Source organism: Staurois parvus, unplaced genomic scaffold (assembly GCF_062004578.1).
Source record: "Staurois parvus isolate SC_StPar_1 unplaced genomic scaffold, SC_StPar_1.0 ptg001135l, whole genome shotgun sequence".
Classification (NCBI taxonomy): Eukaryota; Metazoa; Chordata; class Amphibia; order Anura; family Ranidae; genus Staurois; species Staurois parvus.
The window spans coordinates 117260-143196 of NW_028318931.1; the positions used below are offsets into that span (position 1 = coordinate 117260).

General features: G+C 45.0%; 1 protein-coding gene across 1 annotated transcript in view; it reads right to left on the reverse strand.

Annotated features, from left to right (window-relative positions):
* LOC149439290 (uncharacterized) overlaps positions 1 to 25937 on the reverse strand; it is a 65464-nt gene that overhangs the window by 26414 nt on the left and 13113 nt on the right. The window contains 1 exon segment of the mRNA XM_089659215.1: positions 2291 to 4625. Within this exon segment, the coding sequence (XP_089515341.1) occupies positions 2291 to 3934 (1644 nt within the window). The 5' untranslated portion in view covers positions 3935 to 4625.

A 25937-nucleotide genomic window follows, 5' to 3' on the forward strand; every position in this document is an offset into this window, starting at 1 on the left:
CAGATTACAGCATTCATGTAATTATTGATTTTTCCCATAGTTACGCTTTATGGTGTATTGTTTCCAGGGTCAACAAAATGTTCTTTTTTTTTTTTGGGTAAACTTTAGAACTTTAAAAAAGAGATCTGTCCACTCAGAGACATTAAAGAGAACCCCAATCAGAGGAATGTCAGTCCTGCAGAAGAAGTTGTAGGAATGTGACTGCACACTTAGCAGTTTGTAAGTTCAGATCTCTTGCAGTTGTACTTTGTGATCAGTCTATGGAGAGGAGCAATAGGTGAACAGAGAAGCAAGATAATGAGGACATCCAATCTTCACCTGATGAAATCCCTTAGACTTGTGGCAGAACCAAATGAAACAAGTGACCATCTGGGCTTAAGTGGTCCCATTGAACACATCCCATAAAACAGCTGCAACTCTCTGTTGGAAGGTCTACGCCGGCTTAGGAAGTTGCTTTCTCCGAGGCTTCTCCTTGGCCAGTGTCCCATCCTCAGACCTGCCTACAAACCTGTCATCCATAAGAGGAGGAGGAACATTGGAAATGAGGCATGGATCGTGGGAACCGAGGTGGAACATACATCGGGAGGTGGGCTTAGCTGGAGTCCTCAAACTTGGCTGCAATAACAACAGTCAGCAGAACCTGGAAAGGACTCTCCTCTCTGAGGTTTCAGAGGCTCGGCAAGATGCTTCTTGATTGCAACCCAGTCTCTGGTACTGAGGCAGTGTTAATCGAGTATTAGCTCAGGATCTGTCAATGAAGAAAACACTTGGGAACAGATCAGTTAGAACGGATGCAAACGCATTACATGTTCAGTCAAAGCTCCATAAAAAAGATACAGATGAGGATCATAAGGAAACACAGTTCATTCATCGATCCTTCTCCGAAAAAAAAGGAAAAAAGGTAAAATACAAAACCGTATGCGGCAATAGGAGAATGATTGGTAGGACTGGTGCAGGCATATGGAATTAAAAGTCCATTATAAATCCATGATAAAAAGGGGGGAGGGGAGTTAGAGATAAGATGGTCCACTTGGGCAGCTGGTTTCCAGAGTAGAAGACGGCTCTCTAGATGCACACAATGGTAAACAGAAATGGAAAAAGTGCCTCTAAGTGTAATGCCACAAATGTATTTATTAAAAACAAACAATGTAGGTTAACAAATGGCAACTCAAGTGCTCTAAAAGAGTAAAGGGTGCAAAATAAAGCCCGTGCGGGGTCCTGGATGGTGAAGCTTGAGAAAGGAGCGATTCTGCGCACCCTGGTGGTGTCCCCCGATGTGCTATATTTAGCTCCTGTGCTGCCCTAGGAAACATTAAATTGAGAACCAGCACACCCCTCCCCCCCCAGTCCCTGCCAACCTCTCAAACTGGGCGCCCCCACTGCCACTAAAATTAAGCACCCTAGCCCCTGCTGCCACAAAAATTGGGCATCCAGCACTGCGACCCCTGCAGCCACTAAAATTGGGCACCTGCACCCCCATAAACCCCCCTGGGGCCAGCTGCCGCCACTCTCTTCCAAACAAGCCCTTGCCGCCGCTTGCAGAGAGATAGAGTTAGTCAAGCACTAACCTTAACTTCTCTGGAGCCAAGCCCAGTGTCTTCCTTCTTTGTGCCAGAAGCTTACACCTTCCAGCAGCGTACAGCCTTCTTGGATTCCATGGCAGAGACTCACCAGGTCCTCAGATGTGTGTCCCCCCCCCTTCCCCCCAAAAAAATTGCTGCCCTAGGCAAACGCCTTGTTTGCCTCATGGTAAATATGCCGCTGGTCCCATGCATGCTCCGAGACGTGTTGCGTCACTTCACCTCTGGTTCAGCATTGCGGTCCATGCTTGGCTCCACAAGCCTCCAGCGCTACCGGCCTTGTCTTTTCCACTGAGCGGCTGCATGAGATCCATCTCCTGCCATTCCGAAGTGATCCCCGGCCAGACTACTTCACCATTCAGCACTTTGCACAGACTTTATATTGTGCCCTTTACTATTCCAGAACACGTAAGTTGCCATTTGTGAGCCTACATTGTTTTTAATAAATACATGGATGGTATTACACTCAGAGGGGCTTTTTCCATTCTGTTAAAAAAAAAAAGTAAAATAGTCGAGGACTTTCTAGGTGTGTGCTTGATGGAGATAAGCACTAAACTCCATGCTCCATTCATTACATTCCTTTTTGCTTACAGATTTTATTTTGTCCTTCAAAGTAACATTATACCTTGTTTGCTTTTTTTTTACGAGCTTGTGAGATGACACGAGGTGTGAAACTAACGAGACACCAGCAAATCTTTCATTACGGCTTAGCTGCTACTTCTTTCACAACCCCCCCCTTCCCTTCTTCCGGAGGTTCCTCTCTGGTGTTTGATTACCTCAGAACACTGATAGGGCTTCTCTCCGGTGTGAACCACTTGGTGTATGATAAGATACTGCATCTGTGTGAAAGCTTAATCGTATTCAGAGCACGGATGTGGTTTTTCTCCGGTGTGGACCCTCTGGTGTCTGTTAAGAGATAACTTTGCTGAAAAACCTTTGCCACATTCAGGGCAAAGGTACGGTTTCTCTCCTGTGTGGACCCTCTCATGTACGAGAAGTTGGGACTTCTGTTTATAAGCTTTGCCACATTCAGAACATTTATGTGGTTTCTCTTCGGTGTGAACCCTCTGGTGTTCGTTAAGCGTTGCCTTCAATGAAAAAAATTTTCCACATTCAGAGCAAAGGTACGGTTTCTCTCCTGTGTGGACCCTCTCATGTATGGACAGTTGGAACTTCTTTCTAAATGCTTTGCCACATTCAGAACACTGATGTGGCTTCTCTCCGGTGTGAATCTTCTGGTGTTGAGTAAGTACTGACTTTTGTGCAAAACCAGTGCCACATTCAGAACATTTATGTGGTTTCTCTTCGGTGTGAACCCTCTGGTGTTCGTTAAGAGTTGACTTCACTGAAAAACCTTTGCCACATTCAGAGCAAATGTACGGTTTCTCTCCTGTGTGGACCCTCTCATGTACGGTCAGTTGGAACTTCTCTCCAAAAGCTTTGCCACATTCAGAACACTGATGTGGCTTCTCTCCGGTGTGAATCTTCTGGTGTTGAGTAAGTGCTGCCTTTTGTGCAAAACCAGTGCCACATTCAGAACATTTATGTGGTTTGTTTTCGGTGTGACCCCTCTGGTGTCTTTTAAGCCCTCTGTTGTCTGTAAAAGCTTTGTCACATTCAGAACATTGATATGGCTTCTCTCCAGTGTGAAACATCTGGTGCAAGATGAGCGCTCTCTTCTCTTTAAAAGATTTGTCACACTCGGAACACGGATATGGCCTCTGCCTGGTGTGAACCATGTTGTGTGTGTTAAGATGTGCCAATATTTTATAAGCTTTGTCACATTCAGAACACTGATATGGCTTCTCTCCGGTGTGAACCCTCTGGTGCGTGGTGAGCTCTTTCTTGGTATTAAAAGCTTTGTCACATTCAGAACACTCATATGGCTTCTCTCCGGTGTGAATCCTCTGGTGTGTGATAAGATTTGACTTCATTGTAAAAGCTTTGCTGCAAGCCGAACACTGATATGGTTTCTCTGCGGTGTGAATCATCTTGTGTGTGATCAGATTTGATAATCGTGCAAAAGCTTTGTCACATTCCAAACACTGATATGGCTTCTCTCCAGTGTGAATTCTCATGTGTGTGATAAGATTTGATTTGCTTGTAAAAGCTTTGACACATTCTGAACACTGATATGGCTTCTCTCCAGTGTGAGTTCTCATGTGTGTGATAAGATGTGATTTGCTTGTAAAAGCCTTGACACATTCTGAACACTGATATGGCTTCCCTCCAGTGTGAGTTCTCATGTGTGTGATAAGGCGTCTCCTCGCTGCGAAACCTTTGTCACATTTAGAGCATCGATACGGCTTCTCTCCATCGTGTGCCTTGTGGTGTGCGATACGTTTGGCCTCCATTGTAAAAATAAAATGGAGAAAACCTTTGTCACATTCCAAACAAGAAATCGCTTCTGAAATGGCTCCTCTTACGTATACAAGGGTTGGACTTGATTGTCACTTGTAGAACACTGAAATGACTTCTTGCCTGTCGTCTTTTTTTTTTTTTTTTTAAAGCATGTATATTGTTGCCACCCACAAGTGATTTAAATTTTAAAAGTATATAGTACTAGATATAAATAAAATGTCTAAATATATGTTTTCAGTAGTTGGGTCAATTTCCTATAAAAATCCAACTGAGAGTCCTGATAAGTGAAACGCGTTGACCTCTTCGGATGATCTGACACGAAGAAGCCAAACTGAATCGAACAAACCATGTATTATGACTATGGAGTGCGGTTTTGTTGGGTTTTTATTTTTGTGAATATTGGTTTTAAATTTTGTAATAAAAATACATATTTTTTATTGATGAATAGACCGTTCCTTAGTACCAGTGAAGTCCGGATTTTTTTTGTACTTTCTCTTTTTTTTCTCTCCTGTTGTCCTCAGAGGTTTGATCAATGTTGAAGAGGATCCAAAACATTTAGAACACCGATAGGTCTTCTGTCCTGTGTGAATCCTTCAGTGATCTGCTGTAAAGACTTTTAGCCACTTAAGACACCCATATGGTTCATTTGGTAATTACGAAGACAAACCTGGATCATCAATCCACCTGCACAGAAAAAATAAATAAAAGCCAGAATTTTATATAAAAGGACTAAAGTTGCTTTCTATTTTTAACGTTCATTATTAAATATAATAATATACAGGATTTACCCATATGGAAGAGAATTATATTTTCAATATATTTAGAAAAAAAAATTATAAATGCGACATCTATTTACAATACATTGGCTTACGCAAATATATTTTAACATGTATTCCAAAAATGTCAATTAAAATATATTTTCCAAAAGGCATATATTTAAAAATATATTGTTCAAAATATACTTTCCAGATATTTTTTGAACATCAAAAAAATGCATTTAAACATAGATTTTTAAATATACTTGTAAATGCATTCCAAATGACACCTTGATATATGTCGCAGCGTGCGTTCTGAATATATTTTTAATAATATATTCACAAATGTATTGAAATATATTGAATATGGCCAAAATTGTAGTATTTGAAATATATGTCGATATATTTGGGAAGAATATATTAAGAATGTATTCTTAAAATATATTTAAAATATATTTGTCTTCCATGTGGGTATATGGCTCCAACAGTTTGCTCATATAAAGGGAGACAATACAGCAACGGTACAAGTCAATACAAGAGGGGTTTGGAAGGCCTGGCTCCTGGGAGCTTACAATCTAATAGAGAGGAGCTGGTGGGACAAAAGGTAATAATTGTGAGGAATAAACTGATGGGAGAAATAGAAGATTTGGTTATTAGCTGAAGGCAGGAGATAAATGGGCCGTTATTTAGCTCCTGGAATCAGAAGTCCTAATCTGGTCCTTTCTGCACGGCAAAAACATTTAATACATTAGATACATTCCTATCTCAGCTCTCACTACAAGGTGGGACAAGTAACCTTTTTTTCTAAATTTTTGTACAGAGGCATGGTGGGGTTAAGGCCTCAGATTTCTTTTTTTTTAAGGTGGCTGCCAGCAGGGTGGGCTGACCATTTGGAAACTTGGGCACTGCCTGAGGGCCCAGGGTCAGTAGGGGGCCCTATGAGATGCCCCTGGTACCTTTTTCATAGGCTTTTTTGAGTTTGGGCAAGGACACAGGGGCCCCATGATCCCCTATTGCCCGGGGGCCCCATGAGTTGTTAGTCCACCCCTTGCTGCCAGATTGCATGCCCATGTTTGCTTCTGAGGAGGGATGGCGTGACTATAAAAAGAAAGAACATTTTTAACCCCTCGCCTACAGGGCACTTCTACCCCCTTCCTGCCCACCGGGCACTTCTACCCCCTTCCTGCCCACCGGGCACTTCTACTCCCTGCCTACCGGGCACTTCTACCCCCTTCCTGCCTACAGGACACTTCTACCCCCTTCCTGCCCACCGGGCACTCCTACCCCCTTCCTGCCTACCGGGCACTCCTACCCCCTTCCTGCCTACCGGGCACTCCTACCCCCTTCCTGCCTACCGGGCACTCCTACCCCCTTCCCGCCAACAGGGCACTTCTACCCCCTTCCCGCCTACCGGGCACTTCTACCCCCTTCCCGCCTACCGGGCACTTCTACCCCCTTCCCGCCTACAGGACACTTCTACCCCCTTCCCGCCTACAGGACACTTCTACCCCCTTCCTGCCTACAGGGCACTTCTACCCCCTTCCTGCCTACAGGACACTTCTACCCCCTTCCTGCCTACAGGGCACTTCTACCCCCTTCCCGCCTACAGGGCACTTCTACCCCCTTCCTGCCTACAGGACACTTATACCCCCTTCCTGCCCAGGCCGATTTCCAGCTTTCAGCGCTGTTGCACTTTCAATGACAATTGCGCGGTCATGCAACACTGTACCCATATGACATTTTTATCATTTTTTTGTAACAGATAGAGCTTTCTTTTGGTGGTATTTAATCACCTCGGGGTTTTTTATTTTTTCTTAAACAAACCAAAAACCACTGAAAATTTTGAAACAAAAAAGTTTTAGTTTTTGTAATAAAATTTTGTAAATAAGTGATTTTTCTCCTTCACTGATGTGCGCTAATGAGGCTGCAGTGATGGGCACTGATAGGCTGTGCTGATGAACACTGACAGGTGGCACTGATGAGGAGGCACTGGTAGGTGGCACTGATGGGCATTGACAGGCATCACTGATGGGCACTGAAAGGCAGCACTGTTAGGCAGCACTGACGGGCACTGATAGGCGGCACTGATGCACACTGATACGCGCCACTGACTGGCACTGATAGGTGGCACTGATTGGCAGCACTGATAGGTGGAACTGACTAACATTGATAGGTGGCACTGATGGGTGACACTGAAAGGCAGCTCAGATGGCACTGATGTGGCACTGGCAGGTGGCATGGATGAGCACTGACAGCTGGCACTGATGGACACTGACAGGTGGCCCTGCTGGGGCTACACAGATCATCAGGGCACACTGATCATAAGTGCTCTGATGATCAGTGTACATGTCCCCTCCGAGGAATGCCGATTACCGGCTCTCCTCCCCTCTGTCAGTGTGACAGCTCGTGGGGAGAGAAATGCCGATAACCGGCATTACCCTGTTTACATGTGATCAACTGTGATTGGACACAGCTGATCACATGACCAAACCGACATCTTTGGCTCTTTCCGTGGATTGGAGATTTGCCGCCGATCGCTGCACTGTGCGCTCCGGGAGCCACGCATGCGTGGTTAGAATGGGGGGACGTCATATGACGTCCTCCCAGAACGAGAGAATAACCTTGCGCCCGTCATATTACTATATGGCAGGTGGGAGGCGGTAAAACATACGTAGCACCCCTCTAGATAGGCAGGTGGAGCTAGTTTTAATTGCAAAAAGAAAGGCTGAGTAGCAACCTGGGCATGAGTCAGCCAGGACAATTTAGGTCAGGGCTGATGGCTCTGCAGATCAGTTCCCGAGACCTCCCTCTGCTCTAGAGACTTGAGAGGTTTCTAGAAGGCAATGGGTGGGGATGAGGAGGGGCTGGTCCTCATACTTAAGAGATCCTGACCCAGGCAGGAGACTTGGCATGGGGTCAGGTCAGCCCTTAAGTATGACTGAGCCTGCTCAGCAGCAGGAGAGTTTGGGTGGGAGATAAAGTGAGAGGCTGGGATGCAGAAGCCTGGGAGGGGGCCCAGTGATAAGGGGTCCTACCTCCAGGCTGAAACTGAAAGGAGGATCTCTCAATCTAAGTAGTCCCCTGAGAGAAGACAACCTGTGCAGCAGGGAAGGAGCCAGACCAGTGGAAGGCCTGAAGGCAGCTACCAATGCAACAAGCTCATGGGAGAGGAAGAGTGAGTAGTCCTACATCCCCTGGACCAGTTAAGGGGAAAAGGCATTTGTTTGGGAAACCTGAACAGTCCTCATCTGGGACTGTTGATTTGCAGAGACAGATTCTGGGTACCCTTGCCCAGGGATTGACCCAGTACAGCTGGATGAGGAGAGGATTCATCTGGGGTGGTACATCAGGAGAGGCTGGAGAGCTCTCCTGGAAGAAACCCTGTTTGCTGTAGAGACTTGTACATAGTTGCCAAGGAGTTGTCCTCAGTTGCGATTCCCATGGGCATCCCATACACCCCCCAACCCCATCCAAGTTCAATGCCCCTAATATAACTACAGTATGTGGATCCAGCACAGGGTTCATTCTCTAGCTGCCAAGATCCCAAAGGCTATGTACCCAAAGATATGTCCAATTTGTACTGGGACTTTTAAGGCAACTCAAGACAAATGATATAAACATGCAAATCGTTTTATTACAAAATTGTTGTGAAACATCATAATTCGGCACGTTACACAAATGTTAAAATCATACATGGAAGGAAATGGAGAAAATGCCTGTAAACTTGCCGTAGGCTGAAAGCTGGTGTTCACCCTCTCCTGTAAGCCAGAAGAAACTGAAGGGCAACTAAACTTCCGCTGAAAAGACGCATTTCAGAACAAAAGTCTTTCTTCAGGAGTGTGCTGAAGGGGAAGGATGGCCACGAAACATTCTACAAAAGGGGGGCGTGTCCAAGATGACAACCGGAGCGGCCACATAATCCAGAGCTCTGCCACATCTCCACCGAATCCGCTGCCATCCTGGCGGCAGCGGACTGACAGAGCTCCCCGGAGGTCCCGCCGTCCCTGATGGTACTCGGCGGAGGGGAACAGAGTGCTTTGAATCCTCTCCGCGGCAGCGGACCATCGCGGCCTGTTGCGGCCTATTGAGGCCTCAGTGGACGCCAGGCTCGCGCCCAGCCAAGGGACACGTGAGTGCGGTCCGTGGTGGGAGAGTCTGTACAACTGTTAGGCCTCCCCACCCAGACCATCAGGCCCCCTCACCCGGACCCAGGGGACTGCGGCCTGCAGTTAAGGCCTTGAGGATCCTCACTTAAAGGAAGCTATTAAATGGCCCCTGCTAGGCCTGAAGGCCTGTTGAGGCAACAGTCAGCCACCTGGGGATAAAGCAGTGCTTCCTGCACCCCATCTGAAGGGCTCTGGAGCCAGCACCCCAGGGATTTTAGAATTCTACAGCCCCTGTGCCTGTCGGCCTCCCCATACAGTCTAAGGCCTATATTTGGGCCCTTGGCCTTCATTGAGACCATATACTACAAGTTTATAATTACTGGGGGGGCGTGACTTGATCCCGGAGAAGATGGCAGCTTAGTTCCCGGAGCCCTGACACACGGAGGTGGAAACACGTGACCACAGCAGGGAGGGACAACGTTGACATGGGGAAAGCAGATAGGAGACCCTCCGCCCCATGATCACGGTCTCCCAACCAGACGACCGGACCTGCCAGCCACAGCATTCCGGATTTATTCCGGTCCCAGACCCCAGAACACATTGTAGCCCCCTCCCCTGCTGCCTCCTCCCACTCGCTTCACAGAGAGTCCCGCTCGCAGATCAGGAGCCCAGCCGCAGCACCCTCAGCCTGCCGCTCTGCAGCCTCCCCTCACTATAGGGGATCTGAAAGCAGTAGCATCAGATATTAAAGAGATCCTCTCTGCAGCAATTGCAGAATTACATATCGATATGCAGGCAGTGGCCCAAAGGCTTGAAGCAGGAGGATAAAGTTATCACACAAGACCTTGCCATCCATGATACACGCAAGCTAGTAGATACGCACACTATGCACCTAAGAGAGCTTGATCGTCATATCGAGGACCTGGACAACAGGGGAAGACGACACAATTTAAGGGTACGTGGTGTCCCTGAAACAACTGAATCGGACCAACTCACCCAAACGATCTTAACCATTTTTAATGATCTTTTGAAAAGGCCACAGGAGTCTCCGATTGAGATCGAATGCCTCCATAGAGCTCTATGTCCTAAAGGTAGGGACACTGATCCCCCGTGAGATATAATTTGCTGCTTAGTCGACTTCCGACTCAAGGAAGAAATATTACTCAGAGCGCGAGATCGAAACCGCGTGATATATAATGGAGCAGAAATCAAATTATTTCAAGATCTCTTCCATCTCACCTTACAACGCAGAAAGGATTTACTCCCTCTACTGGATCTATTACGTTCCAGGGGTATAGCATATCGCTGGAGATTCCCGTTTGGCCGCTAATGAGTCTGGCAGCAGCATTCATGATGGACTGGAGGGGGGATAGCCTGCGATGAGGTTGGCCAGTGAGGAGGGAGTTACAATAGTCAAGGCGTGATATAACAAGGGAGTGAATAAGTTGCTTAGTGGTTTCCGAGGTTCGGAACGGTCGTATCTTGGAGATGTTGCGGAGGTGAAGTCTACATGAGTTTGTCAGCGATTGGACATGGGGCTTCATTTTAGATTATCATAGACCACGCTCTCAACAGGCCACAGAATCACGATGCCACTCAAGCGGTTTATTACAACCTCGCTAATTCTGGGGTTGACCTGCACCCGTGGTAGCGGCCTGCTGCACGCCTCGGTTGGGGCCAACATTCCTCTTCTGTCAGGGTTTCAGGGATGCAGTTTATCCAGATGGTTTGCCCCCCGCCTGCATCCCTGAATCTTAATCTTACTGCGTCATCCAATTCCTGTTTCCTTGTAAGGTTTCATATAAGGCTGATATCTTAAGTCTGAACTGACACAGCATAAGGAGACCTTTTCGCATTGTCTTTTGTGTTCGCACTTTACGGCTCATGGACAACTACAGAAGGAAACTTACTATTAGTGTATACTGTTTATCTTGTGCTACTATAGTGATGTAAATGTATGAATATGCCACATCCTGCTACATAGATTCCCATTGATGCCTTCCCAAGACAGTTTTACGTACAACTAGACATCTAGGAACCGTCCTTCAGGATTCCATACCTCCATACTTATTAGTGAGCATCCCTAGATTTACACACGATTACTCACACTATTATAACCAACACACCTCTATATATAACATCTCCTACCCATGCCCCCCTTATTACAAATTGAATACCTCTCCCTAAAAAAATTTGCTGACATCCACCTATCTCCGTGTGTCACTGCTACCTTCTATTGGACCCTATTTTATACACACTTTCCGTCTCCGATATACCTAGCAGGTCCTAGACGGTCTTCCTGGGACTCTCCCGTGACCACCCCCCAAAGCGGCTGCCTCTGGGTCCCACACATCTCCGATTTTAATTTTACATCCACCCACAATACATTAAGTACCATACCAACCATACGATTCTCAATACAGGACGGCGTAGCTGGACTACACTGTCTCTGGATTTTGTTTCGTGAGAGAAGTTTTAGGACCACATAACACCACATGTGTGGGTTTTTATTGTGGACGCCTAACACTTTTCACCTCTATTATTTTCTGATTTCTTGACTCTCTCTGCATTTTTTTTCACTCCTATTTCTACTTTTCATTTTCTCTGCCCTCTGGAGGGGCTGTTTGGTATTTTTTTCCCTCTCTCCCTCCCCATTCCTCTCGTTTGCTACCTCCTTTGTCTCTCACTCTTTTGCTGCACATTATAGACCTTGAGTAATCCAGACCAGGGACGGACTGACCATTTGGAAACTCGGGCACTGCCCAAGGGCGTGGGGTCAGTAGGGGATTCCATGAGATGCCCCGGTACCTTTTTCATAAGCCTTTTTGAGTTTGGGCAAGGACATAGGGGTCCCATGATCCCCTATTGCCCCATGAGTTGTCAGTCCGCCCCTGATCCAGACAATGTCTACTAAACCCACATCCGTACGAGCCCACCATACACTTTCTGTGGCATCTCTTAATGCAAGAGGTCTAAATATACCTGAGAAATGTTCACAACTCTTGACTTACATGAAAAGCTTACAAGCAGATGTGCTCTTCATCCAAGAAACCCACTTTTGTGCTGATCATATCCCTAAATTTTCCAATGCTAATTAGCCAACAGTCTACCATTCAGTTAATACAGAGGTGAAAGCAAAAGATGTGTCCATTTTGATCTCCAAATCACTCCGCTCACAATTACTGAGTCTCTCGAGGACCCGGAGGGAAGGTTCCTCTTCCTTAAAGGCACCCTCTACAACAAACCGCCAACATTTACAGCCCCAATACGGCACAAGTGAGCTTTTTCCTTAAAGTTTCTAAAGCATTTGCAACATTTAAATCGGTTATCCTGATTCTTGGGGGCGATTTTAATGTAGCACTGAATCCGTTGGAAGACACTTCGACAGGCTCTTCATCAAAATCCTTCCGAGCACTTAAACAGATTAAAATTGAACTGAACGACCTTCTTCTCCATGATACATGGCGTACTCTACACCCCTCTGACAAAGACTACACTTTCTTCTCCGCACCCCACAAGCGTTATTCCAGAATCGACTATCTCTTTCTTTCACAAAAAGACTTACACACATTAAAATCAGCCTCTATTGAACCAATGATTCTTTCTGACCATCACCCGATCATGATGACCCTACATCTTCCCGATGCCCCACCTACGTCCAAAATATGGAGATTAGATCCCTTTCTCCTTACGGACTCATCCATTACCCTCCAAATTCGTGAATCTCTGACCAATTATTTTAAGGAAAATACGTCCCCGGAAACGACACCTCTCATTCAATGGGAAGCACACAAATGCAGCCAAATTTGAGAAATATTATACTACCCTTTACAACCTACCCTTAGCCCCAAAACCGACAGGGGATATTAGACCACGTAAGGCCATTATCCAGACTTTTCTCTCCTAATACCTTCCTAAACCTATCTCCCAATCACAAGCAAGAGAACTAGATGGAGCTTTGACACGGACAGAACTACAACAGGTTATCGCACAATTAAAACCAGGTAAAAGCCTGGAACCAGACAGACTTATAACCACATATTACAAATCCTTTATAGACATCCTCGCACACCCATTCCTAAAGGCCTTCAATTCACTAGATACCCCAGGACAGTCCATGCGCCATCTTTCTGAAGCCCACATAACACTTATACGGAAAGACAACAAGGACCAGACATCTCCAGCTAACTATCGGCCAATCTCCCTCCTGAACGTTGATCTAAAGATTATCACCAAAATATTAGCCAATCGTTTACTACACATCATAGACCCCATTATTTCCACTGACCAGGTAGACAGGCAAGAGACAATACGATCAGGGCAATAAATGTACTTCATTGGTTGACACAGAAGAAACAATCTGGCTTCTTCCTCTCTCTAGACACTGAGAAGGCCTTCGACAGATTGGCATGGGACTACATGGAGGCCGTTCTGACTGGCCTTGGGCTCCCTCCTCGTCTCTTGAACTTTATCATATTTATATACAACACCAACGGCTAAAGTTAGAGTCAATGGCTTCCTTTCAGACGCCTTCTCGATAAAGCAATGGGACCAGACAGGGTTGTCCACTATCCCCCCTCCTATTCATTCTCACTTTGGAACCTTTTTTCCTAATACCTATCTCGCAATCACAAGCAAGAGAACTAGATGGAGCTTTGGCACTGACAGCACTACAACAGGCTATCGCACAATTAAAACCAGGTAAAAGCCCGGGCCCAGACGGACTTATAACCACATATTACAAATCCTTCACAGACACCCTCACACACCCATTCCTAAAGGCCTTCAATTCACTAGATACCCCAGGACAATCCATGTGCCATCTTTCTGAAGCCCACATAACGCTTTTACCAAAAGACAAGGACCAGACATCTCCAGCTAACTATCGGCCAATCTCCCTCCTGAACTTTGATCTAAAGATTTTCACCAAAATATTAGCCAATCGTTTACTACACATCATAGACCCCATTATTTCCACTGACCAGGTAGGGTTTGTACCCAGTAGAGAGGCAAGAGACAATACGATCAAGGCTCTAAAGACTAAAGTTAGAGTCAATGGCCTCCTTTCAGACGCCTTCTCAATAAGCAATGGGACCAGACAGGGTTGTCCATTATCCCCCCTCCTATTCATTCTCACTTTGGAACCTTTAAACAGAATGACAACATCAAAGGAATTTCAATCAATGGTAAAGTCCACAAAATAGCTGCCTTTGCCGAGGACATCTTTTCCTGACAGACCCGCATATTAAGCTACCTAACTTACTACACGATTTCAAATTATTCCAGTACTTGGCTAATTTTAAAATTAACTTCAATAAATCCCAGGCCCTTAATGTCTCCATAACCCAAGATATGGTCAGACAGGCAAAAATGAACTTTCCTTTCACATGGCAGTCTGAGGCCATCACATACTTAGGAATCCAATTACCGACTCGCCTGACAGAACTCTATGCCAAAACCTTTTTACCCATTTTACGTAGCATCACCAAAGACCTACAGACATGGGACAAACCATTCTTTTCTTGGTTTGGCAGAGCAGCTATTATTAAGATGAACGTGCTTCCTAGACTACTATACCTGATGCAAACGATTCCAATCAAACTGCCCAATTCCTTCTTTAGGTCCTATAAAACATTATGTACCTCTTTTTTATGGTGTAATAAACTCCCCAGAATTGGTTTTGAACAACTTACCATGCCTAAGACGGGCGGAGGTATTGGACTGCCTGATATCACCTGTTACTACAGAGCCTGTCGTTAATTTGGAAGCTGCATTTTCCGGGACCCCGCTCGCCACTTCTCCTTGGCTGAAAAATTTCCACATCCCGTCTGAGTTCAGGGAACACCTTCTTATAGGCCCTACTCTATCGTGTTATCAGATACACTCCTACATACCTGGTGGGATTGCCCATTGCTGCAGCCCTTCTGGGAGAAAATCCAACCCATAATCACGCAAGTAACCACGTACTCCCTAGACCTCTCCCCCGCACAATTTTTGCTCCACCACTCCACACTTCCGTGTAGGATGTACCGTAAATCATTTGCCATGAACATGGTAAACGCGGCAAAACAATGCATCCCAGTCCACTGGCGTTCAACACATGTTCCCACTATTCAAGAATGGTTTGCAAGGATCAACAAAATTTAGGAAATGATTTCTGTAGCAAAAGACCATCCCGAGAGATTCAGGAAGACATGGGCTTGTTGGAGTCATTTCAAAGCCACCACTGCCTATCACCTATTATTGCATGAACAGCCTACACCTCCTCATTGAATGATTGGACACAATGTTGCCTCTGAGGACGCTCTGTCCGCCGGTGAAGCATTTGAGGCACATTTAATTAGATTGAGAATTGGCATGGTGGCCTGTCTTTTGGGTTTCTGACCCACGTGTTACCCCATTGAATGGTATTGTACGTATTGAATCCTAAGCTATATGGCTATCTTTCTGGCTCGTACAAAACTATGTGATTTATTTTATCTGCAGCTACCCATTCTAACATCCACTCCACTTCTTACCCATTCTCCCCTTCCCCCATCCCCCCCCCCTTTTTTTCCTTTTTCTCTCCCCATACTCCCTCACTGTAAGGGATTTCCGGCAAGACGTACTGCGTTCGGAAATGCACATGCGCATAGGAATTCCCGCAGAAGAATTGCCGGTTGTGCGCATGCGCGATCTCGCACATGCACGGCAAAGATTGGCGCAAGATGGCCTATTTAAGGAGCGCCTCTGCTCATGTTCAGTGCTGACTGGTCTTCAGTTCCCCCCGTGTCCTGCTTGTTTCCTGTGCGATTCCTCCGTTACCGACCCGGCTTGTTCCTGACCTGACACTGGTTCCTGACTTCGGCTCTGCTCCTGACCTTGGCTTTTCCTTCTGATTCTGTACCGTGCTGCCCGACTGTTGATGACCCTGGCTATTCCTATGACCCTGCTTCTGTCTCTTGTCCTCACTACCTGCCTTGCTCTGCTGCACGTCTGGCAATCTACAAAACCTGCTCTGCCTGCTACTCCTGTGCCAACATCAGAGGATCATCAGCCTTCCAAGGTCATCATCTGCAAGAGCTGCAAACAACAACCACTGGCGCTCTTGTCCCCCTGGTCCCTAGACTCCCTCTGTTCCAACTTCAGCGGGGTCAGGGCTAGTGACACAAGTGAGGCCGACCTCGTCAATTCAGTCTCCCATCAGGTACGTGACACTCACTCTACATCTCCTCTTCTATCTATTCACCTCTTTGACTTCTCCTTATCTCACACCTCTTGTATGCTTTCATCATTCCTATATCCCCAACAAAATATAGCATCTCATCTCTCATACAGGTGTGACTAATTTCTCGTGGATCACACGCTCCCGAAATGGGCACACAAATCAAACGAACACATCATCATGTGCTATTCTTTCCCAACACTTCATACTTCCTCAACATAAGGGCTTACAAGTAGATAGGTTAGTAATTAATATACCTATAATGATGTATATATTATACTCTATGTATCTGCTGGTTTGCTATATACCTTTGATATACAGATATACCTCACCTCGATTTGTAATACAGTATAAACCCACGGCCCGTCTGTGATACGGGATGCTACATGTTGTGTCTATGTCCGGAATGTCATCTAGATTTGCATGTACATTCATCTGCCTTCACTGTCCTAATAAAAATTGTTTTTGGAAAAAAAAACATTCTACAAAAGAATTGAGCTCTGTCATTACACAGCCATTGTTTCTCATTTTTAGGGACTCTTTAATGACTGGCATAGTACCACTGGATTGGCGTAAAGCCAATGTGGGGCCAATATTTACAACGGGGTCAAAATCTTTCCCAAGTAATTATAGACCTGTTAGTGTAACTTCTATAGCTGGGAAGATATTGGACAGTTCAATAAAAGAACACAGAGAGGAGTTCTTGCTGGGAAAAATATTTTAAGCAACAGACAGCATGGATTCATGAAAGACAGAAGTTGTCAAACCCATCTGATTTCTTTTTATGAGGGGGTGAGCAAAACCATGGAGGTGGTGGACGTGGTATACTTGGACAGAGGGGTGGCGGTGGACGTGGTATACTTGGACAGAGGGGTGGCGGTGGACGTGGTATACTTGGACAGAGGGGTGGACGTGGTATACTTGGACAGAGGGGTGGACGTGGTATACTTGGACAGAGGGGTGGACGTGGTATACTTGGAAAGAGGGGTGGACGTGGTATACTTGGACAGAGGGGTGGACGTGGTATACTTGGACAGAGGGGTGGACGTGGTATACTTGGACAGAGGGGTGGACGTGGTATACTTGGACAGAGGGGTGGACGTGGTATACTTGGACAGAGGGGTGGACGTGGTATACTTGGACAGAGGGGTGGACGTGGACATGGTATACTTGGACAGAGGGGTGGACGTGGTATACTTGGACAGATGGGTGGCTGTGGACGTGGTATACTTGGACAGAGGGGTGGATGTGGTATACTTGGACAGAGGGGTGGCTGTGGACGTGGTATACTTGGACAGAGGGGTGGCTGTGGACGTGGTATACTTGGCAGAGGGGTGGCTGTGGACGTGGTATACTTGGACAGAGGGGTGGCTGTGGAAGTGGTATACTTGGACAGAGGGGTGGCTGTGGACGTGGTATACTTGGACAGAGGGGTGGCTGTGGACGTGGTATACTTGGACAGAGGGGTGGCTGTGGACGTGGTATACTTGGACAGAGGGGTGGCTGTGGACGTGGTATACTTGGACAGAGGGGTGGCTGTGGACGTGGTATACTTGGACAGAGGGGTGGCTGTGGACGTGGTATACTTGGACAGAGGGGTGGCTGTGGACGTGGTATACTTGGACAGAGGGGTGGCTGTGGACGTGGTATACTTGGACAGAGGGGTGGCTGTGGATGTGGTATACTTGGACAGAGGGGTGGCTGTGGATGTAGTATACTTGGACAGAGGGGTGGCTGTGGTATACTTGGACAGAGGGGTGGCGGTGGATGTGGTATACTTGGACAGAGGAGTGGCGGTGGACGTGGTATACTTGGACAGAGGGGTGGCTGTGGACGTGGTATACTTGGACAGAGGGGTGGCTGTGGACGTGGTATACTTGGACAGAGGGGTGGCTGTGGACGTGGTATACTTGGACAGAGGGGTGGCGGTGGACGTGGTATATTTGGACAGAGGGGTGGCGGTGGACGTGGTATACTTGGACAGAGGGGTGGCGGTGGACGTGGTATACTTGGACAAAGGGGTGGCGGTGGACGTGGTATACTTGGACAGAGGGGTGGACATGGTATACTTGGACAGAGGGGTGGACGTGGACATGGTATACTTGGACAGAGGGGTGGACGTGGTATACTTGGACAGATGGGTGGCTGTGGACATGGTATACTTGGACAGAGGGGTGGATGTGGTATACTTGGACAGAGGGGTGGCTGTGAACGTGGTATACTTGGACAGAGGGGTGGCTGTGGACGTGGTATACTTGGACAGAGGGGTGGCTGTGGACGTGGTATACTTGGACAGAGGGGTGGCTGTGGAAGTGGTATACTTGGACAGAGGGGTGGCTGTGGACGTGGTATACTTGGACAGAGGGGTGGCTGTGGACGTGGTATACTTGGACAGAGGGGTGGCTGTGGACGTGGTATACTTGGACAGAGGGGTGGCTGTGGACGTGGTATACTTGGACAGAGGGGTGGCTGTGGATGTGGTATACTTGGACAGAGGGGTGGCTGTGGATGTGGTATACTTGGACAGAGGGGTGGCTGTGGATGTGGTATACTTGGACAGAGGGGTGGATGTGGTATACTTGGACAGAGGGGTGGCTGTGGTATACTTGGACAGAGGGGTGGCGGTGGACGTGGTATACTTGGACAGAGGGGTGGCTGTGGACGTGGTATACTTGGACAGAGGGGTGGCTGTGGACGTGGTATACTTGGACAGAGGGGTGGCTGTGGACGTGGTATACTTGGACAGAGGGGTGGCGGTGGACGTGGTATACTTGGACAGAGGGGTGGCGGTGGACGTGGTATACTTGGACAGAGAGGTGGCGGTGGACGTGGTATATTTGGACAGAGGGGTGGCGGTGGACGTGGTATACTTGGACAGAGGGGTGGCTGTGGACGTGGTATACTTGGACAGAGGGGTGGCTGTGGACGTGGTGGTGGACGTGGTATACTTGGACAGAGGGGTGGCGGTGGACGTGGTATACTTGGACAGAGGGGTGGCGGTGGACGTGGTATACTTGGACACAGTTCCCCACACACGGCTAATGTGTAAGGTAAAGTCTACAGGCTGGAAATATCTGAATGTAAATGGATAGAAAACTGGCTGAAAGATGGTATTCAGAGAGTAGTGGTTAATGATTCATACTCTGAATGGTCTAGGGGTGTCAGTGGGGTACCCCAAGGTTCAGTGTCAGTGGGATACCCCAAGGTTCATTGTTATTAGTGGGGTACCCCAAGGTTCAGTGTTATTAGTGGGGTACCCCAAGGTTCAGTGTTGCTAGTGCGGTACCCCAAGGTTCAGTGTTATTAGTGGGATACCCCAAGGTTCAGTGTTATTAGTGGGGTACCCCAAGGTTCAGTGTTATTAGTGGGGTACCCCAAGGTTCAGTGTTATTAGTGGGATACCCCACGGTTCAGTGTTATTAGTGGGATACCCCACGGTTCAGTGTTATTAGTGGGGTACCCCAAGGTTCAGTGTTATTAGTGGCGTACCCCAAGGTTCAGTGTTATTAGTGGGGTACCCCAAGGTTCAGTGTTATTAGTGGGGTACCCCAAGGTTCAGTGTTATTAGTGGCGTACCCCAAGGTTCAGTGTTATTAGTGGGGTACCCCAAGGTTCAGTGTTATTAGTGGGGTACCCCAAGGTTCAGTGTTGGGACCCTTACTTTTCAATACATTTATAAACAATATTGGGTCTGAGATTATAAATCCCATTCCAGTCTTTGCAGATGACACCAAGCTGTGCCGGGAATAACGTCCTTACAGGATGTCTCCAACTTACAAGCCGACCTCAATGCTCTGTGTAATTGGGGGACTATGGGGCCAATGAGGGCTAATGGTGATAAATGTAAGGTTCTGCACCTGGGGGCTAAGAATACTCCTGCATCATACATACTAGTGGGGGGGGGGGGATACAACGGGGGGTATCAATGGTGGAGAAGGATCTAGGGGGGATATGATCTCCATGTATAATACATAAGGGGGATATGATCTCCATGTATAATACATAAGGGGGGATATGATCTCCATGTATAATACATAAGGGGGGATATGATGTCCGTGTATAATACATAAGGGGGATATGATCTCCATGTATAATACATAAGGGGGGGATATGATCACCATGTATAATACATAAGGGGGGATATGATCTCCATGTATAATACATAAGGGGGGATATGATCTCCATGTATAATACATAAGGGGGGGATATGATCATCATGTATAATACATAAGGGGGGATATGATCTCCATGTATAATACATAAGGGGGGATATGATCTCTCTGTATAATACATAAGGGGGGATATGATCTCCGTGTATAATACATAAGGGGGGATATGATCTCCATGTATAATACATAAGGGGGGGATATGATCACCATGTATAATACATAAGGGGGATATGATCTCCATGTATAATACATAAGGGGGGATATGATCTCCATGTATAATACAAAAGGGGGGATATGATCTCCATGTATAATACATAAGGGGGGATATGATCTCCATGTATAATACATAAGGGGGATATGATCTCCGTGTATAATACATAAGGGGGGATATGATCTCCGTGTATAATACATAAGGGGGATATGATCTCCGTGTATAATACATAAGGGGGGGATATGATCACCATGTATAATACATAAGGGGGATATGATCTCCATGTATAATACATAAGGGGGGATATGATCTCCATGTATAATACATAAGGGGGGATATGATGTCTGTGTATAATACATAAGGGGGGGATATGATCACCATGTATAATACATAAGGGGGATATGATCTCCATGTATAATACATAAGGGGGGATATGATCTCCATGTATAATACATAAGGGGGGGATATGATCACCATGTATAATACATAAGGGGGATATGATCTCCATGTATAATACATAAGGGGGGATATGATCTCCATGTATAATACATAAGGGGGGATATGATGTCTGTGTATAATACATAAGGGGGATATGATCTCCGTGTATAATACATAAGGGGGGGGATATGATCTCCATGTATAATACATAAGGGGGATATAATCTCCATGTATAATACATAAGGGGGATATGATCTCCATGTATAATACATAAGGGGGATATGATCTCCATGTATAATACATAAGGGGGATATGATCTCCATGTATAATACATAAGGGGGGATATGATCTCCATGTATAATACATAAGGGGGGATATGATCTCCATGTATAATACATAAGGGGGGATATGATCTCCATGTATAATACATAAGGGGGGATATGATCTCCATGTATAATACATAAGGGGGATATGATCTCCGTGTATAATACATAAGGGGGGATATGATCTCCATGTATAATACATAAGGGGGGATATGATCTCCATGTAAGCTCGAAAGAGTAGGGCCCTCTTACCCCTCGTGTGCTGTTCGTAGTTGCTGTAATGTTTCATGTATTGTCCCCCCCTCTATTGTACAGCGCTGAGCAAACCCTTTGGCGCTATATAAACTCAATGTAATGTAATGTATAATACATAAGGGGGGATATGATCTCCATGTATAATACATAAGGGGGGGATATGATCTCCATGTATAATACATAAGGGGGGGGGATATGATCTCCATGTATAATACATAAGGGGGGATATGATCTGCATGTATAATACATAAGGGGGGATATGATCTCCATGTATAATACATAAGGGGGGGGGATATGATCTCCATGTATAATACATAAGGGGGATATGATCTCCATGTATAATACATAAGGGGGGATATGATCTCCGTGTATAATACATAAGGGGGGATATGATCTCCATGTATAATACATAAGGGGGATATGATCTCCACGTATAATACATAAGGGGGGATATGATCACCACGTATAATACATAAGTGGGGATATGATCTCCATGTATAATACATAAGGGGGGATATGATCTCCTTGTATAATACATAAGGGGGGGGATATGATCTCCATGTATAATACATAAGGGGGATATGATCTCCATGTATAATACATAAGGGGGGATATGATCTCCATGTATAATACATAAGGGGGATATGATCTCCATGTATAATACATGAGGGGGATATGATCTCCATGTATAATACATAAGGGGGATATGATCTCCATGTATAATACATAAGGGGGGATATGATCTTCATGTATAATACATAAGGGGGAATATGATCTCCGTGTATAATACATAAGGGGGATATGATCTCCGTGTATAATACATAAGGGGGGGATATGATCACCATGTATAATACATAAGGAGGGGATATGATCACCATGTATAATACATAAGGGGGGATATGATCTCCATGTATAATACATAAGGGGGGGATATGATCACCATGTATAATACATAAGGGGGGGGATATGATCTCCATGTATAATACATAAGGGGGGGGATATGATCTCCATGTATAATACATAAGGGGGGGATATGATCTCCATGTATAATACATAAGGGGGGGGATATGATCTCCATGTATAATACATAAGGGGGGATATGATCTGCATGTATAATACATAAGGGGGGATATGATCTCCATGTATAATACATAAGGGGGGATATGATCTCCGTGCATAATACATAAGGGGGGATATGATCACCATGTATAATACATAAGGGGGGATATGATCTCCATGTATAATACATAAGGGGGGATATGATCACTATGTATAATACATAAGGGGGATATGATCTCCATGTATAATACATAAGGGGGGATATGATCTCCGTGTATAATACATAAGGGGGGGATATGATCACCATGTATAATACATAAGGAGGGGATATGATCACCATGTATAATACATAAGGGGGGATATGATCTCCATGTATAATACATAAGGGGGGGATATGATCACCATGTATAATACATAAGGGGGGGGATATGATCTCCATGTATAATACATAAGGGGGGGGATATGATCTCCATGTATAATACATAAGGGGGGGATATGATCTCCATGTATAATACATAAGGGGGGGGATATGATCTCCATGTATAATACATAAGGGGGGATATGATCTGCATGTATAATACATAAGGGGGGATATGATCTCCATGTATAATACATAAGGGGGGATATGATCTCCGTGCATAATACATAAGGGGGGATATGATCTCCATGTATAATACATAAGGGGGATATGATCTCCATGTATAATACATAAGGGGGATATGATCACCTTGTATAATACATAAGGGGGATATGATCTCCGTGTATAATACATAAGGGGGGATATGATGTCCGTGTATAATACATAAGGGGGGATATGATCTCCATGTATAATACATAAGGGGGATATGATCTCCATGTATAATACATAAGGGGGGATATGATCTCCATGTATAATACATAAGGGGGGATATGATGTCCGTGTATAATACATGAGGGGGGATATGATCTCCGTGTATAATACATAAGGGGGATATGATCTCCATGTATAATACATAAGGGGGGGATATGATCACCATGTATAATACATAAGGAGGGGATATGATCACTATGTATAATACATAAGGGGGGATATGATCTCCATGTATAATACATAAGGGGGGGATATGATCACCATGTATAATACATAAGGGGGGATATGATCTCCATGTATAATACATAAGGGGGGATATGATCTCCATGTATAATACATAAGGGGGGGATATGATCATCATGTATAATACATAAGGGGGGATATGATCTCCATGTATAATACATAAGGGGGGATATGATCTCTCTGTATAATACATAAGGGGGGATATGATCTCCGTGTATAATACATAAGGGGGGATATGATCTCCATGTATAATACATAAGGGGGGGATATGATCACCATGTATAATACATAAGGGGGATATGATCTCCATGTATAATACATAAGGGGGGATATGATCTCCATGTATAATACAAAAGGGGGGATATGATCTCCATGTATAATACATAAGGGGGGATATGATCTCCATGTATAATACATAAGGGGGATATGATCTCCGTGTATAATACATAAGGGGGGATATGATCTCCGTGTATAATACATAAGGGGGATATGATCTCCGTGTATAATACATAAGGGGGGGATATGATCACCATGTATAATACATAAGGGGGATATGATCTCCATGTATAATACATAAGGGGGGATATGATCTCCATGTATAATACATAAGGGGGGATATGATGTCTGTGTATAATACATAAGGGGGGGATATGATCACCATGTATAATACATAAGGGGGATATGATCTCCATGTATAATACATAAGGGGGGATATGATCTCCATGTATAATACATAAGGGGGGGATATGATCACCATGTATAATACATAAGGGGGATATGATCTCCATGTATAATACATAAGGGGGGATATGATCTCCATGTATAATACATAAGGGGGGATATGATCTCCATGTATAATACATAAGGGGGGATATGATGTCTGTGTATAATACATAAGGGGGATATGATCTCCGTGTATAATACATAAGGGGGGGGATATGATCTCCATGTATAATACATAAGGGGGATATGATCTCCATGTATAATACATAAGGGGGATATGATCTCCATGTATAATACATAAGGGGGATATGATCTCCATGTATAATACATAAGGGGGATATGATCTCCATGTATAATACATAAGGGGGGATATGATCTCCATGTATAATACATAAGGGGGGATATGATCTCCATGTATAATACATAAGGGGGGATATGATCTCCATGTATAATACATAAGGGGGGATATGATCTCCATGTATAATACATAAGGGGGATATGATCTCCGTGTATAATACATAAGGGGGGATATGATCTCCATGTATAATACATAAGGGGGGATATGATCTCCATGTAAACTCGAAAGAGTAGGGCCCTCTTACCCCTCGTGTGCTGTTCGTAGTTGCTGTAATGTTTCATGTATTGTCCCCCCCTCTATTGTACAGCGCTGAGCAAACCCTTTGGCGCTATATAAACTCAATGTAATGTAATGTATAATACATAAGGGGGGATATGATCTCCATGTATAATACATAAGGGGGGGATATGATCTCCATGTATAATACATAAGGGGGGGGGATATGATCTCCATGTATAATACATAAGGGGGGATATGATCTGCATGTATAATACATAAGGGGGGATATGATCTCCGTGTATAATACATAAGGGGGGATATGATCTCCATGTATAATACATAAGGGGGATATGATCTCCATGTATAATACATAAGGGGGGATATGATCACCACGTATAATACATAAGTGGGGATATGATCTCCATGTATAATACATAAGGGGGGATATGATCTCCTTGTATAATACATAAGGGGGGGATATGATCTCCATGTATAATACATAAGGGGGATATGATCTCCATGTATAATACATAAGGGGGGATATGAGCTCCATGTATAATACATAAGGGGGATATGATCTCCATGTATAATACATGAGGGGGATATGATCTCCATGTATAATACATAAGGGGGATATGATCTCCATGTATAATACATAAGGGGGGATATGATCTTCATGTATAATACATAAGGGGGAATATGATCTCCGTGTATAATACATAAGGGGGATATGATCTCCGTGTATAATACATAAGGGGGGGATATGATCACCATGTATAATACATAAGGAGGGGATATGATCACCATGTATAATACATAAGGGGGGATATGATCTCCATGTATAATACATAAGGGGGGGATATGATCACCATGTATAATACATAAGGGGGGGGATATGATCTCCATGTATAATACATAAGGGGGGGGATATGATCTCCATGTATAATACATAAGGGGGGGGATATGATCTCCATGTATAATACATAAGGGGGGGGATATGATCTCCATGTATAATACATAAGGGGGGATATGATCTGCATGTATAATACATAAGGGGGGATATGATCTCCATGCATAATACAT